The 17,220-nt window shown below is 46.4% G+C and overlaps 1 protein-coding gene across 3 annotated transcripts in view; it reads right to left on the reverse strand.

The window, feature by feature from the left end:
• The window catches only part of STOX2 (storkhead box 2), a 163,085-nt gene that overhangs the window by 98,684 nt on the left and 47,181 nt on the right, over window positions 1-17,220 (reverse strand). Inside the window, exon 1 of one of the 3 annotated variants that reach the window (XM_055315699.1) lies at window positions 8,772-9,078. The exons of the other annotated variants lie outside the window; for them this stretch is intronic. Within the exon in view, the coding sequence (XP_055171674.1) occupies window positions 8,772-8,937 (166 nt within the window). The 5' untranslated portion in view covers window positions 8,938-9,078. Of the gene's footprint in view, window positions 1-8,771; window positions 9,079-17,220 lie in introns of those variants that run through there. 3 annotated transcript variants of the gene reach the window in all.

The raw sequence follows: 17,220 nt of genomic DNA on the forward strand, positions 1-17,220 counted from the left end.
TATGAAGCTGGCATCTCTGCTCTTAATTGCCATGTGACACAGCCTCTCAGAAAAGACAGGCTGAAATATTTACTGAAATATTTTGAGTAACTCGGGGTTTGTCAAGGTGGGGTGGGCGTTGGAGATCCAGGCTCGGAACTCTGCAGCCAGAGCTGCTCCAGTGAGGACTCCTCCGCAGCCACTATGGAGCCCAAGTGCTACCAACCCTGCCACAGGGCTTGCCACTTGCCCCCAACTCCCCTTCCCCCCCTTCCAGAACTCTGTCTTGCACAACAGCGCCACCCTGTGAGCAGATTGTGCCTCACAGCCCCCACTGCTCGGTGGACAAGCGCCAGCTCCCAAGTCTGGAAGGGCGCAGGTAAGGGGGTGAAACCCAGATCATGCACCTGTGCCCTCCATGCCAGGCAGGCCAGGAAAGCGATCCCATGGCAACTTCGGCATCTACACGGAGAAATGAGGTTTCCACCTCCCACCAACATTCATATGTCGGGTGCATTAATCCCCAGCAGCTGCCAAAACCCAGTGCTGGAAACTGGATGGCTTCAAACAAGAGAAATGTATTCTCTCAAGATTCTGGAGGCCAGAAGACAGAAGCAGGACCATTTCCCTCAGGAGGCTCTGAGGGAGAACCCATCCCATGCCCTTCTCCTGCCCCATGGTGGTGACTAGCAATCCCCGGCCTGGCCTGGCTTGACGTCATTCCCGTCTCTGCCTTTGTCGTCACATGACCTTTTCTTTCCTTCTTCTTACAAAAACACCAGTCTTACCGAATTTAGGGCCCGCTCTACTCCGGCATTCTTACCTGACTTATGTCTGACCTATTTCTAAGGAAGGTCCCAATCATAGGCACCAGAGGTTAGAACCTGAATGGCTCTTAGCATGGGGTGAGGGTGGGGGGTGTGTAATCCAACCCATGACAGTGGGGAATTACCCAGACACAGAAAGAGGGGTGCAGATGCTGGGCAGCCAAAAAAAAAAAAAAAAGAAGAACTATCCACAGTATCTCAATTGCTATAAGGGCCTTTCATTTCACATAATGATGAATAAATGATTTCAAAGCAAAAGCTGGATATGCCAAAAGCAATATGTGGCCTGTTAGCTCTCTTAGGGGAATCAGCTAGACAGGAATGTACAGTAGGGGTGAGGTGGGGGGTGTTAATTGCAAAGCTAGATGGTTCCTCCCTCTGAAACCATGGCCATCAGAAGGACAGGGCCAGGCATAAGTCCTGCTACCACTAATGCCCACAGGCATCTGCCAAATATCTCTCTTTCATCTTCAAAGAGAGAAAACTTGGCCTGCAGGAGCCATCATGGATTTGAGTGGAAAAGATAAATGGAGATTTTAGCCGTGTGTATGAGTTACCTAAGCCATAATTTTTCAACTGCATAGGTATATGACAGATGTTTGAAATGTACATTATTTACATAGCTGGTCTAGTCTTCTGGGCTGCTATGTGCAGAGCTCTAACCCTTTTCACACCTGACTATACACATCAAACATATATCCCTTTTATCAACAACACAGTGGCTTCTGAAGAGATGCTAACACTCCTAACACAGATCCTAGCGTTAAAAAGCTCTTCACACTTAGGAACAGGAGAGCAGATGATCTCCAGGCAATCCCAACCCTGATTCCCCACATTTTCAGAAACCCAAGTAGAACTCAAAGCTAAAGGAATCCAACTGACCCTCCATCTGCCAGAAACAAAAATAAGGCAGTCATCTGCTCCCCTCTAAGAAATGGAACATACAGCACAGAAAGCTAAGCTAGTCTCATGTTCTCAACTAACACGGCTAAGTGGATGACCCCCAAACTATATCTCCATCCTCTACTGTTACTTGCCTGTCTAACCAGCCCATTAACATCCAAAATGGAACTCATCACCTGGTCCACTGTCATGTACCACATTCTTACAACACAAACCTGGTTTGCCTTTCTTCTTCTTCTTCTTCTCTTTTTAAACCTCTTAAATCCAGTTACAAGGAACGGGCCAGTTCTTTGTTCTCAAAGATTCCCCCTCTCCCCTCTGATCCCATCCCTTCGTCTTGGCTGATACAGGGTTTTCTACTAGGTGGCATGAGTACCACTCGGGTATGTGAGGTGGTACTTAGTTGAATATTTTAACTGAAAGGGTAATGTATTTGTTTTAATGGGGGTTCGAAAAATAGAATTCTCAAATGAAACCTGTAATTTCACAGACAATACAAAATTTTCTTTTCAATTCATTTCCATAAAATAGTAGGTCAGGTTAAGGAAAAAAAATATTCAGTAAATAATATGGGTGGTATCCCGACACAGTTAAAATCTTGGGGGCAGTATGCTAATGCCATGCAGGGTTGGGAAGCATTGCTCTGTGGTGGCCACTCATCATCTGATGGCTTGATCACGTGGGCCCCCTCAACCACCTCCTGACTGGTTTCCTGGACTCAAGACTTTCACCTCTTCCATCTGTCCGGCAAGCCCCCGCAGACATCCCTCCTGAAATGCTCCTTTCATCCTTGGCTCATACTGCTTCTACAACCTTCCCCCCCATCTGCCTCCTTCCCTGTCTCCTCAAATCCTACCCAGTCCTTCAAGACACAAGGAAGTCCTCCCCCTGGGCGACCTGTCCTAATTGATATCATTCTCAATTGATATCCATTCTCAATTGTTCCATCTACACCAACTATATCAACCACCTTACTTGACTCTCAATTAGATCCTATTATTTACTGCTTTCTAATGGTCGATTCACTGAGAGCTGGTCCTATCTTAATCCAATTTTTTAACAGAAGTCATATTTTATTCATTCATGCAATAAACATTTACTGAGTACCCGATATGTGCCAAGCTCTGCGGTTGCTGGCAAAGTAGAGATGTGAATAAAATATGGACTGCCAGTGAGGAACTCCCAGGCTCATACAGGAGACCCACATGTGAACTTGTGGTTTGGCATAAGGTGACCATGTTGCTATGACACAAGTACAGAACAAATGTCACAGGAGTGATTTACTCCAGAAAGGATCTGGAAGGTTTCGTGGTATTCCAACAGACCTTCAAAGAAGGGGAGCATATTCTCAGCAGTGCCAGAGAAATTAAGAAAGTCACGAAATGGCAACCAGGTATTGCTGAAGGTAGAGAGTTTCTCCAGGCCTGGAGCACAGTGTGGTGACAAACACACAGGAAGAAGAGGTGGAAAAGGTGGGGGAGGTCATGCCATGAAGAGCCTTGGTCTAGGAAGGACTCTGTCCACAGGCCTGAGAAACAGTGCAAAGAGAACTAATGTAACTGTAACACAAAAACCCCCTGGGGACCCGGGGAGGATGAACTGGATTGGAAGATACTATAATAGATCAGAAGAAGATTTAAACAACACAGATGAAGAAGGAAGAGCAGATTTTAGAAATACTTAGGTGGTAGAAACTGGATTTTCTGACCAACTGGTTGGTTGTACATTCCAATGTCACATAAAAATAGTCTAGGGATTAGCTACTTAAGGAAAAGTTTACTATCTACTGAAAAAATTACCCATGTCATTTCTTTCTGGTATTACTGTGGCTACGATTAATTTAGGGTTGACTATCACCTACATTCTTACCAACTACAAGAACCTCTACTGTACACCTTACGGATTAGCCTCCAACACAGTCTCCATGACTGATCTACACAAAGCCTGCCCTAAATTCAGAAGTCAGCATATTATCCCACCAGCGGGGATCTAACCAGATTTTGTTTCTTGGTTATAACTGCACTCAGCATAAGCAGTCGTTGTACCAAAGAACATGCTATTGTCTGAACTGCCCTAACTCTCTGGGGTACAGGGAATTTAAGCCAGGATTGCTCTGGGCGTGCAAAAATGCTAAGGCTTTTATACAATATACTCATATTCCTTTTTTCAAATAAAAACGTTCGCAAGAGTGTAAAAGATATTGAAATACCAAGAGAGGTGACCTTTTGTAAGCGCATTCATGCTCTCCTGGGAAATAAAGAATAAAGTCATTCACCACCAAGTGTAATATTCCTCACTTCTACTTGCCTGATGAAAGGAGTCAACACAGGTAGTTTCAAATTAAAACACAGTTGGAGTAGCTGGCTGAAAATGGATCTCTGCAAAGACGGGAAAGGAGGCGACAGGATGCTGTTTATTGAAACTTGCATATGATTATAGCCTCGTCCACCACCACCACCCCCATTACTCTGAGCGCCAGGATAAGCCCTGCACATACTTAATGCAATGCTTGGGGATGGCAGGAAACAGGGATTCTATTGCAAAATGAGCACTATTCCCACATACGCCACGTACAGGGAAGCACATGACTCCAATAAGTAGAAAGGGCAAAGGTCATTTCTAACGATTTCTGTGTAAGTGCTCAGAAGTCCTGGGATGGCTCATTACAGAGTCACTGCAGGGCCCGATTCTGTAATGGAAGTGGGGACCAGAAGGACCCGTCACAGACGGGAGGGAGGTCATGTTACTTGCCAGGGACACAGCTGGTTGGTGGCAGGCCCAGATTAGAACCCCGAGTGTCCATCCTCCACTCCCAGAAAACTCTCACGTCTCTTAAAATAACAGAACATAAGGAACTGGGACACACAATCAGCTGTGCCCCAGAATTCATTTCTATAAAATGAAAACTAATAAACCCATCCAGGCAGTGTGCTGGTCATTCTTCCCCACTGATGGTATTAGTTAGGTGGGCAGAGAAAAATTGCTTTACATTTCTTTAAAAGATGTCAATTTGGGGCTTTTGACTTATCTTCTCCAATCCTTTAAAGCCATTGTATTAAAACTGTCTACTCTTTTGGGACGCCTGGGGGGCTCGGCTCGTTTGTGGAGCGTCTGCCTTCAGTGCAGGTTGTGATCCCGGAGTCCTGGGATCAAGTCCCACATCAGGCTCCCCACAGGGAGCCTGCGTCTCCCTCTGCCTACATCTCTGCCTCTCTCTGTGTGTGTCTCTCATGAATAAATAAATAAAATCTCTAAAAAATTAAATTAAAAAATAAAACTGTCTACTCTCTTGTTCTTTATTATGACAAGTACCAGACTTAAAGCGCCATGACTTTGGGGGTGTCTCACATTAAGAACATGCTCTGTAGAACCTTTCTAGTGGAAATACTAGTTTCTGATTCTGATCAACAGAAGGCCCCCAAACGTGGTGGCATTACACATGCAACACCCAGAAGCACACATCTCCAGGGCTGGGGAAGAAGAGAGTGAAGAAAACATAGTGAGTAGCATCATTTGTGTGACGAGGTCACAGGTCACACAGTTGACAGGGCCCTAACAGCTTCACCAACAAAAGCTTTGGCGCCTTGAAAATTATTTCATGGAGGTACGTGAGCATGTTTTCATATGTAAAGCACTAGGAATTACACAGATATTTTCCTCTTTGGGGAAGGGGGAGGATTTACTTTTATCTCTAGTTAATTGATATCATAATTTCCAGTTTTAGAAAATCCAGAGAATGATCCCACATCCATTTGATCTCACCTCTTTTCTTCTTCAGATAATGCATGCACATGGAGTTATTCATCCTGATTTGAACAAAAGACAAGATTTTCCCCCTTTTCTTGCCCAGAAACTACCATTGGGAAATTAATATTCAAGATGAACAATGAACTCATCTCATGGCCTGTGAACTTGCTGGTTGCCAGGAGAAGGCCTGTGAATTCTTAGGGTTATTTTAGATTTGGTAGCATGAATTGGGAGCTTACACTGTCATAAAAGACCTGGTTTTCAAGAGTGAAAGTTTCAGAATTCTCTATTGAACTGTGTTTCCACAGGATCTCTTTTAAGTTTTATATGCGCTTTTTCGAGCCTCTTGAGTTTAAGTGTAGTTTATCCTGAAGCTATATGAAAAAGCCCAGGCTAAATGTCAAGCCTATTGCTATAAATCACATTTCAAACTGGTAATTACTTATTAGTGGAGAGAAGGCTGTTTGAAATGGTGCTGTCTCATTAGAAAGCTATTATGGAATGCCTACAATTCTGCTTTAATAAACAGAGTTCAACTTCAAGTATCTACTGTGTGACAGGTATGCCGGGCCAAAACAACAGCTCTTAAAATTTCCAAGGATATCTCTCTCTTCCTCTCCCCTTCCCCAAACCTTTTTTTTAAGTTTTTTTTTTTTCTTTAACGTGATGTTCACCCCATATTTTTTACAAATAGTTGTTGTGGGGGGGTGGATTTCTAAAAAAGAGTCTCAACTGAAGTTAGAGTTCCTTGTTTTAAATAACTCAGTAACTTATCTTGTCCTTTGAACTCAGTATGAGAAAAAACCTTTTCACTGAAAGCGAATTATGATAATACCAGTAGTTATTATATCAAAAGACTGGACAAACAGAAAGAAGAAATATGAAAAGACTCATGTGTTTCTCAGCAGCTTCATTTTCTATTCCATTCTATGTGACAAAGGCTCTGTTTGTATCCAGAGTCACTAACTTGATACAAGTGGATTTCCTTTACATTTCTTAAGAGGAAGAGAACTTCCTGTAAATGATCTCTGCATGTTTCAATACACCATCTATTCCTATCAAGGCTCATATTTGGAAAAGAGCCTATTTGAAAAGGAAATTGATAAGATACCCCCTCACACCCACACCCACACACACACACACAAAAGATGCACATGAGCGATTCCATCTATTCTCACAGTGTCCATGGTAGGCGTCTGTCTTAATATTTACTATCTCCTTCCATTAACACCAATACCTTTTATTACATGTTTTAGCTAGCATTTAAAATGATGAATAAATAATAGCCCACCGTCCCTGGGCAAACCACATCATAGCCAACCCTTCAGCCCCATGAGAATCTAGCAAGGCACTTTGCTCTCAGGGGACACTCCAGAAAATGCTGAATGAATGACACAGCTCTCTTTCCCCCCGCCTCTGAGGTTTCTCTTCTAGGTAGGTGCCGAACATTAAACCTGCATAGCAAACCATCAACCCGAAAGAGCTCATCTCTCAATAACACTGTAAGAACAGCTGGCCGTTTGCAGGTCAAGCAATGAAATAAGAAAAGAGAACCAAATAAAATTATCAGTCTCTTCCCCGAGCCCTCAAAAACACCTTGCAGAACTGGCAGTGTAGCAGAGAAGAGGTTGCTTTAGCAAATAATGAAAATGTGATCATAACGAACCTATGCCAGAGACAGATAAAAACAGGCTCCATGAGACCTATGCCTGAGATCACTATGCCTGAATCTCACAGGTTTGTTGAAGAAATTATGGCCACCTGCCCTCCTACAGCTTCACACCTGGTGTCAGTACTGGTTCTTGAAGAGGCATAAAAAAGAGGGGAACCATTCAGTGTGGAATGAAGACATTCAAACCATTTGAAACCTGGGGATTATCTAAACACTCAGCGCAGACATGCGTTTATGTACATATGTGTTTTGAGGTTAGATTTCCATTTAAGTGTGTCTTAAAATCTACTATCATAAGTCTGAAGAATGTAGCAACCGTAGCCGCGACTGACTGACGTTACTAACGTATAAACTGCACTTGTCACTTTGCGAATCTGGCTTTTCGTGAAAGAGAAAATCAAGGGAGCCTTATTGCCAAAATAGTACAACATCCTTCTGTGGGCAGATTTTGCAATAAAAAGGATGGTTATTTTATTTAGGTTTTACATTTAGGGAAATGTGGTCACAGGACATTTTTAAAGCATGAGATACTGGCCCCAGCTTAAAAGGAAAAAAAAAAAAAACAACACAACAACTTGCTGTTTTAGGGGAAAGATAGTAGAGCTACACTGTGAGCACCAACCGCAAGCTTCAAGCAATCTCACCAGTTAAGACAGGGCTGGGGATGATGTAGACTAGTATGTGGTTTCCAGTGTAATCTCAGCTCTTGCATCGCAGTGTGTTCAGTCGAAAAATCAATTCTTTCAAAATGAAAAACCTCACAAAAACGCATGTCTTACACATCACTGAGTGCTAAGGAAGGAGAGAACGAGGGAAGAGTTCCAGGCTTTTCCTCCCTGGGCATTTCCTCCAGTATGTTATCCCCTGGGTTCCTGAGTCACAACCGAAGCCATCCCGCTGTGCTGCCCAAGGGAACTGGCTCCTTCCGAAATGCTTTTTTAGCAGCCCTGCGTTTCACGGGGATGAAAGCCTCCAGTTTCCATTTACCGTTTTTGTTCGTCCTTCCTGCCTGACATGCATACACAGCCTCCATTCTTTCCATACAACCTGATTCGAAGCAACATATGTTAAACCCCACACCGGATCATGTGAGCGTTGGATCCGCATACACACCATAACCCCACAGAATGCATTCAATGAGCTCCAGCAGAGCTCTCTGCGAGCGGATCCGACGAGCCTGCGAGGTCCGTGCAGCTCTTCCCTGCCTCAGACCATCCAGAACGGTGCATGGAACCTGTCCCCTTTGCAGAAAGGTGGGGGGTGGCGGGGGGGCGTTTCCATGCCCACCAGGACGACTGGCCACAATGCAGGAGCCGGCCAGCTCGGGTACTGCAGGCAGCCCCGGACGCAGGCTCCTGCCCAAAGCTCAAGGCGGCGGCCTCGCACGGCGCTTGCAGTCATCTGCCTCCTGCGGCCCAAACGCCCGGCTCGCCCCCCTCCCTTATTTTACCTACCTAATAGCTCGCAAACCCCATATTGAGAGGGCCTGCTGAGGATCCCGCGGAGGTACAAAATGGTGGATGCGAGCTAATTTTTTCCTGCTTTCCCCATAACTTACCGCATCCATCCCCGGCCGCCCTGCCCCCTAAGCGCCCCGGCAGCGGCGGCGGCCCCGGCCCGGGGTTAGAGACGCGGGCACCCACCTGATGTCATGTAGCCCCGCGAAGCCTGGGGCGCGAAGGCCGCGGGGAAGCGCTTGTGCAGGCGGTAGTCCTTCTCGCTGCGGGACCTCATGCGGTCCGAGGCCCGGTCCGAGAAATCCGAGCTAGGCCAGGCTCGCCGCAAGGTTGTGCTCCGGGTCTTCTTCATGGTGGGGGAGCGCGACCTGCCGCCCCGGTCCTGGGGGCCTCAGCGCCGGGGCGCAGCGCGCTGCTGCTTCATCCGTCCACGGCGGGCACGACCCGGGCGGACTCTGCGCGCATTTTCCCCAGCCCCTCCTCGTCGGCGTCTACACCGCCAGCGGCGGGTCCGGCCCTCCCCACGCCCCCACACCCCCCCACGGCGAAGGCTCCGATTTTACACACGTCCCACAATGCATTACACTTCATTTGCAATCCGCCCGGCTTATAGCTTCCAGATTCCTGGGGGGGGAAAGGCACGTTAGGAGGCTCCCGGGCCGGGAGGGGGCGGGGAGGGGGCGGGCGGGCGGGGTGGGGGCGCCGAGACTTGCAGCGTGAAGGCAATGGGAGCGCAGACAATGGCCCGATTCAGCGCAGGAGTGCTTAGCCGACTGTGAGCCGCGGCACAAAAGACCCAAACAAACGAGGGAGCCGAGGCCTCCGGGGCTGACCCGGGGCCGGGCGCCCCTCCGCACCCGGGCGGCCCGCGGCTCAGGGCGAGGCGTGGGCTTGACGGCGTCCGCGTCGTGTCCCCCAGGGCCCGCCGGCCGCGCGGCCCGCAGTCCCCGGCGCGGGCTGGCTCTGCGCCCCCCGCAGTCCCTGGGAGGCAGCCTTCATCGCGGGCGCGGGCCGCGTGCGCACGGGCTCCGGGGGCTCCGGGGGGCTCCGGGGGGCTCCGGGGGGGCTCTGCGGGCGGCAGCTGCGGCCGCCGGGCTCCGGGCGTCCCCGCTCCCGAGGCTCAGGGTGGTGTGCGCGCGTGTGAGTGTGAGTGCGCGCGCGCGCCGACACGCAAGTGCCCCCTACACGCGCAGGCTCCCACTCACTGGCCGGGGCGCGTCGGGAGCCATGGCTGCCCACGATGCCGGGCCCGCCCAGTCCCGGGCTCCTCGCCGCGCCGCCTGGAGTCCGAGCACCGCTCCTGGCCGCTTCTCTCTCTCTCTCCCGGGGCAACACGCCGCGGCGGCGCGGGGGCCTCGGCCGGCGCCCCAGCCTGGAGCCCGCGCTCCGGTATTCACCCCCGTTCGGGGTGGCCCCTCCCCCTCGCAGGGCGCGCGGGGACCCCCCGGCGGGGGCAGGGAGCCCTGCGGCGCCCCGTCTGGCCCACCTGCGCCGACGCCCCGAGCGGCGAGAGGAGGAGCGGGCGGGGCGCCACGGCGGCTCCCCGGTGCACGCGGCCGCTCGTCCTCTCCGTCCCCCGCTGCCCCGAGTGAGTCACTCACTAGCCGCCCGCTAACCTGCACGCAGGTCCTCTAGCCCGCGCGGCTCTGCAGAATCGCTAGGGGACAGCAGGGCGCGCGGCGCGGGCGGGGCGCGGGGCGCGGGGGCGCAGGGGCGCCGGCCGAGCGCGGGCCCGGGGCGCCGAGGTCACGCCGAGTTACAGACGCGCGGCGCCCGTGCTGCGAGCCCCGACCACGCCGTGCTGCTGCCGGGTTTTTTGGTTTTTTTCCAAACGCTCATGCATACCCCACATGTGGGTTTCCAAAAATGCTCGGCTGGTTACAAACAAAAATAAACCTGATTTTTTTTTCTTTCTCAGCATTAGATTTTATTTTGCTTTTTTTGCGCTTTTAAATGAATTACTAACGATGCGACGTTCAAAATCATTTCTTTTTAAATGCTGTTGTTTCGTAGCCGCAGGTGGCAAGGATATGAAATCTTTGTTGGGGCTATGATCTTACCAGGCAGGAAAGAGAAGAAAAGAGATGAAAAGAGAAGAAAAGAAAGGAAAGAAAGAAGAAAAGGAAAGAAGAAAAGAAAGAGAAAGAAGAAAGAAAGAAAGAAAGAAAGAAAGAAAGAAAGAAAGAAAGAAAGAAAGAAAGAAAGAAAGAAAAAGGAGGAAGGAGACCAACAGCAGGCTCTAAATGGTTAAGAGTTCTAGAGCAATTCGGTGCTATTTCGAGGGTTGAATTCTTTGGAAGGTGGGAGGGTGGACAGCAAGGTTCTTGTAGAACTACCCGTAGGGGGCTGAGTTTAAGCCACAAGCCTTAGATAATCTAGAACTAGAGCTTCCCTTCAGTAACTTAAGGCTACCCTCTGTGACCTGGGGCCAGCAAAACTCATCCATCTCTTGGGATGCTGGGGGGTAAACAAGCAAACAAATAAAATCACTAAGTATCATGTGGAACTTGTATTTACACCAATAAAAATTTAGTACTAACTGGAAGCCAATTAGCTAATGTTCAGTGACATTTTTCAAAAAATTAGGAAAGGCCAGTCCCACAAAATGCACATTTTGCTAGTATGTCTTCCTTACTCTAAGAGATCTTCTAAGAACACAAAGACCACAGCTTTAGAAGCTATACGAGACTACTGTGTCAAGAACTAAGGTAATCTAAAATAACTGTATTAAGGAATGTGCGAGCTATTGACATTTAGATATCTCAATCGAATTCAAGACAATTACTCAGTACATGAGCCAAAAGTGGTGAGCCACAGTGAGTGGTGATATGAATGATTATAACAGTTATGACTGAAGGCTAATGGTGATTGCTGTGGCAACTGTGGTATTTACTCATTCAGCAAATAATCACTATCTAGAATGTGCCAGCACTGTGATGGGTGCTGGACACACCGAACACCACACATGGCCCCACACAGCTTATGGTCTAGGTAGTAAGCAAATAAATGCACAAAGTGTGCAAGTTCTATGAAGAACAATAGCCTCTATGAAAAAATGACATCTCATCTGAGACCTATGGGATGAGGGGGTCATGCAAGCAGAGAGTAGGGAAAATGGTGTTTCAGAAAGTGGGAACGGTACATGCAAAGGACCTGAGGTAGGAAAGAAGTGCAGCTTCTGTTGGAAGAAGTTAAAGGCAGCCAGTGTGGCTGAAATTGGAGCATAAGAGAAAGGCGTGTGATGAGGTCACGGAGGAAGGCGAGAGCCAGATCATGCAAGGACTTGCAAGCTGCATTATGGGTTTTGTCTTCTATTCCAAGTGCAGTGTGAACTGCTGAAGGGTTTTAAGCAAAAAAGCAATGATAGTTTTAGAATTTCTCTATAGAAGGGGCTCAGCAGAGAAGGGAGGGGTCAGCCAGGAATTTTCGGGAGAGCAAGCTTGAATTGCCTTTGACTTAAAACTGAGCATATATTCATTGTTTGTATGGAAAAAAAATGGGGTGGATTGATGGAGAATTGGAAGAGGAAAGCTACACTCGGCCACCTCTGCATGCTGGGGGAGTGGCATGGTCCAGTGTACATAAACAGAGCACCCTTGGAGGCAAGGCCAAATAGCCAGGCACAGAAGAATCAGAATAGCTTCGGTTAGCTGAATGGAATCAGATAGTAAAGTAGGAGAGGTAGGGACAGGTAAGTAATTTATCCATCCAAATCGGATGATGACATCAAAAAAGGTTATGAAGTCAACGTTTGAATCCAACTAAGAGCATATTATGTCACCAATCTTGTCTGATGCAAGTGCATGCGGGGTCCCCTGTTCCTCTAATCACTGTTAAAATCAGACCCAGTGTGTCCCTTCTGTCCTATGGAAACATTCACTCTGGTCATATGCAGCCTGTACATCCCCAGTCCTACTAGTTTCCATTCTCTCAACCTACATGAGATTATCATGTATCTGGGTTATGAACTGGGTTATGAACTGGGTTATGAACATCACAGAAGCTCAGCTGCATAACCCAGTATTCAGTATGAGAAAGTTTAGAAATAAATGGAGAAATGACAAAGCAAATCGAGTTTACAGTATTAGAATTTTGTAATTCAGGCTTCAGAATCATTTGTACACTTGGTATCTACGTGTCAGATTATAGATTAAGTAGATACAATTTGCTTTATGATTCTAACTCAAAGATATAATTGATTTTAGGCTTGTAGTTTTAGGTTGAAAGGTATAAGAATTTTAACTTTGAAATTCTCATTTAAAACAGGTTCATAAGGCAGCCCGGGTGGCTCAGTGGTTTAGCGCCTGCCTTCAGCACAGGGCATGATCCTGGAGACCTGGGATCGAGTCCCACGTCAGGCTCCCTGCATGGAGTCTGCTTCTCCCTCTGCCTGTGTCTCTGCCTCTGTGTGTGTGTCTTTCATGAATAAATAAATAAAATCTTTAAAAAAAATAAAAATAAAACAGGTTCGTGGGACATGTGGGTGGCTCAGTGGTTGAATGTCTGCCTTTGACTCAGGGTGTGATCCCGGAGTCCTGGGATCGAGTTCTGCATCGGGCTCCCTGCGTGGAGCCTGCTTCTCCCTCCTCCTATGTCTCTGCCTCTCTGTGTCTCTCATGAATAAATTAAATGTTTTTAAAATAAATAAAACTTCAGTTTGTTAGGCTTTTAAGAGTTTAATGAACTTAAGAGTTGTAAGAATATAAACTCCATGAAGGCAAGGGATTTTTCTGTTTTGTTCATTGTTCATTGCTCTGTTTTGTTCACAGCTATATCTCCAGTGGCTAGCAATGCCTGGCATGTATTTATTTGATGACTAATGAAGCCCAAGGAAGTAATTTGGAAGATCTGGTTTGAACCCTTTCCCGTCAGACATACTACATGCTTTTTAAAAATTAAATATACAGGGCAGCCCGGGTGGCTCAGTGGTTTAGCGCCGCCTTCAGCCCAGGGTGTGATCCCGTGCAGGATGGAGTCCCACATCAGGCTCCCTGCATGGATCCTGCTTCTTCCTCTACCTGTGTCTCTGCATCTATCTATCTATCTATCTATCTATCTATCTATCTATCTCATGAATAAATAACATTTTAAAAAATTAAATATACAAATTGATCAATGCAATTTAGGTTTTTAAGGGAATGTACTTAACCAGGTTTCTAAATGGAACGAATTATTGAATAAAGGGCCTTTAGTTATCAATTTGAATTAATCAAGCATTTTTCAAAGTTCCCCAAGAGTTACAGTTTTTATTTTATTATTTTAAATTTACACATAGCGCAAACTGAATCCAACAACTGCAAGACACTTGTGTTTTTCCAATGTGTATCTCTAGTAAAAGAAAATTTTTGATTTTTTTGAATTTCTATCTCTAGTATATGAACATTAATTAAAGACCTAACTATCTGTAAACAATCTTTGCTGTGCACAGAAAGCCCCTCTCAGACATTAGAAAGCCCACACTGACTATAGAATGAATATGTAGTAGGTCAGGGAGAAACCAAGTCACTGGGGTAAAGGTTGCAGTGAGTGAGAGATGAACATAAGTATAAACCTAAGTGGTAAGAGGTCTGAGCCTGGACCGTGTAGCCTAGTAAAGATGAATTTCAATCCAGGAACTCCTAAGCACTCAATATCCTGGGATGCAGGGATGCCCACTAATAGGAAAGTGCACAGAAATAGGCATTCATGTATCTATGCATGTTATGTGATATATGCATCAAACTTTATGATTAAAATATTTGTTAAATAAAAATCAGAATTCCTTCTTTAAATTTTTATATTTTGTTATTTTTATTTATTTTTTTTAAAGAGAGAGAGAGTGCAAGACCATGAGAAGAGAAAGGCAGAAGGAGGGAGAGAATCTTAAGCAGGGATGGCCAGTGCAGAGCCCAACACGGGGCTCGATCTCATAATCCTGAGATCGTGACCTGAGCTGAAATCAAGAGTCAGCCACCCAGGTACCCCTAAAAAAAATCAGAATTCTGAGTCTGATAGTAACTTATTTTTCTGCTTCTTCCTGAAACGTGATTTGCAGATGATAACAATAGGTTACTTTGACTAATGAGCTGATTAGTCAAAAAAAAAAAAAAAGAGGTATATATACACACCTTAAAATTGAGTAGTTGTGTGGCCAAGGTTACAAAGCCATATGGAATCTGGGAAAGAACATTCCCCTGAAGGACTAGGACAGAGCTTTTTCAGATGTTTGTGAGATGGAAAATTGGGGGAATTTCTTACGGGACACATGTCTACACTCATACATTCATATGTATGTGTGTTTCCACATCCATAGGGCCTGGAGTATGCTGGCCTCCAAAAGCAGCTAACTAAGGTAGCTGACCAAAGCCTTATCCCCAGGGCACTTTGGTCCACATTTTGTCTTCCTTAACCCAGGCTCCAAACTGCTAGCTACAATTTTAACAGAAAGCTCCAGCACTTTGGCCCCCCCTTAGAAGATGCTAGACTGGTGGTGGCTAAAACACCCTGGGAAGTGTTAAAGCCATAGGATAAAATAAGGTTAAGAGAACTCCTAAGAATAATGAGAATGTATGTATGTATTTCCTTCCCACTGCTACCAAAATCTCCCTCAAATGTCTCTTCTTCTCTACGTAGGTACACTGTCACCTGCCATTCACTCCTGACGGGGCCATAATGAGTAATGGTTGTTGGTGATGCTACCCTCAAGGACAGCGATGTTTGGGGATGGAGGGATTCACTGAAAAGAAGTAATTCCAGTGGGGCCTGAGTTTGGGAGGCCTGCTGATGGAGTGGGTGGGCAGCATTGTGATGTGATGCACATCTCGAGGCCAGACTGATCACAGGCAGGTAACAGAGGGCAGGGAGGCATGGTGATGCTCAGGACACAGGCATTCCTATCTTTGTGGGGGTGGGGGGTGGCCTGGAAACATTAGTCTTTTGAGTTCCATTTGTTTTTTCAATTGGGACAGTAATAATATCTCTCTCAAAGGGTTGTAGCAAGGATTTGAGGTAAATATACCAAATGTTCCAGTTCACTGCTAACAAACAGAAAGCGCATCAGCAAAAGATAGCCAATTTTATTATTTCTATTGAACACTGAGGGAGGAAAGCATTTTAAAAACCTGAATCCTCTTTAGATCCCGTTTGTTCACCTCTGAACTGAGCTTTGTATCAAATTAACAAAGCGAGCTGAATTCCTGTGGGGGCCAGGGTTGCTACCAGCTTAGCACACAGTTCCTGCAGCAGAGTCCCATAGTTGAAATACACAGTATCCACACACCGGTTTACAAAAAAAGAAAGAAAACAATCCCCAGCTCACCTAGAGCATACTCAAGAGCGGAGGCATTCAGTGGTGCCCAGCACAACTTGATTCAAGTGGAAAAGTTACTGGGATCAAGAATGGAGTCCAGAGAAGGTAAAAAGAGCCCAAGTGTCCATCAACAAACGGACGAGCAGAATGTGGCCTGTCCAGACCATGAAACAGTACTCAGCCTGAAAGAGGATGGCATTCTGGCCCAAGCCACAACATGGATGAACCGTGAAGACACTGAGTGAGATGAAAGAAGCCAGGTGCAAAAGGACTACATGATTCCACTTAAATGAAGTACCCAGTGTAGAGGTACATAGGCACAGAAAGGACGATCACGGTGGCCAGGGCCTAGGGACAGTGGGGAAAGGGAGTGAGTGGTTAGTGAGGACAGAGTTTCAGCTTGGGAAGATGAAAAAGTTCTGCAGGAGGATGGTGGTGATGGCTGCACCACAGTGAGAATGTACATTATAGGGATCCCTAGGTGGCTCAGCGGTTTAATGCCTGCCTTTGGCCCAGGGCCCGATCCTGGAGACCCGGGATTGAGTCCCACATCAGGCTCCCTGCACGGAGCCTGCTTCTCCCTCTGCCTCTCTCTTTGTCTGTCTCTCAAGAATAAATAAATAAAATCTCTAAAAAAAAAAAAAAAAGAATGTACATAATGCCGCTAACTCAACAATTAAAATGGTAATTATTTTAAGCATATTTCACCAAAATTTTAAGAATAAAAAGAAGAGAGTACATGGAACAAAGCTACAGTCAAGAAGCAGCCTTGTGAGTGCACTCCTACAGGAGAACAAGCTATTGCAAGTTGGTCTTCTGACCTGTCCACACTGGTTGCACACATTTCCTTCATGACCTTTGAAAACAGGCTAATCTATGGTAAGCCCTGAGCACAGAACAAGCTCCAAAATAAACCAGCACGGTCAGGTGCCACCACATTACCAGTGGGAAATGGGTCCTTCAAGGATGCGTTTGAATTTGTAAAGCTTGAGAGAAAAAATTTAAGATTTTTTTAAAGTTTACAGACACTTAAGTTTTTGCTCTTTAAATGTATATTATGAATAAATAAATGTATGTTAACGAACACTGCATTCTAACACTCCATTTCTACCTGCTGGAGAAAGTAGCCTGAGCTATGACACTGGTCAGAAATCAAAGAGGAACCTGATGGTCTTGCCCGGTTGGAAGGTAGGGAGGTGCAGCAAATAGTGAACAACAGGGGTGGAAAGGTATATTGGGACCGTTGGTGGAGCGAGAGCTTGGGATTTAGTGTGATTAGTCTGTGCATAATTCACAAGGAAAAGGGGCATAATGAATACTGAGCAAAGGAGAAACAAAACTGGGTAA

This window comes from Nyctereutes procyonoides, unplaced genomic scaffold (assembly GCF_905146905.1).
Source record: "Nyctereutes procyonoides isolate TBG_1078 unplaced genomic scaffold, NYPRO_anot_genome, whole genome shotgun sequence".
Taxonomy (NCBI): Eukaryota; Metazoa; Chordata; class Mammalia; order Carnivora; family Canidae; genus Nyctereutes; species Nyctereutes procyonoides.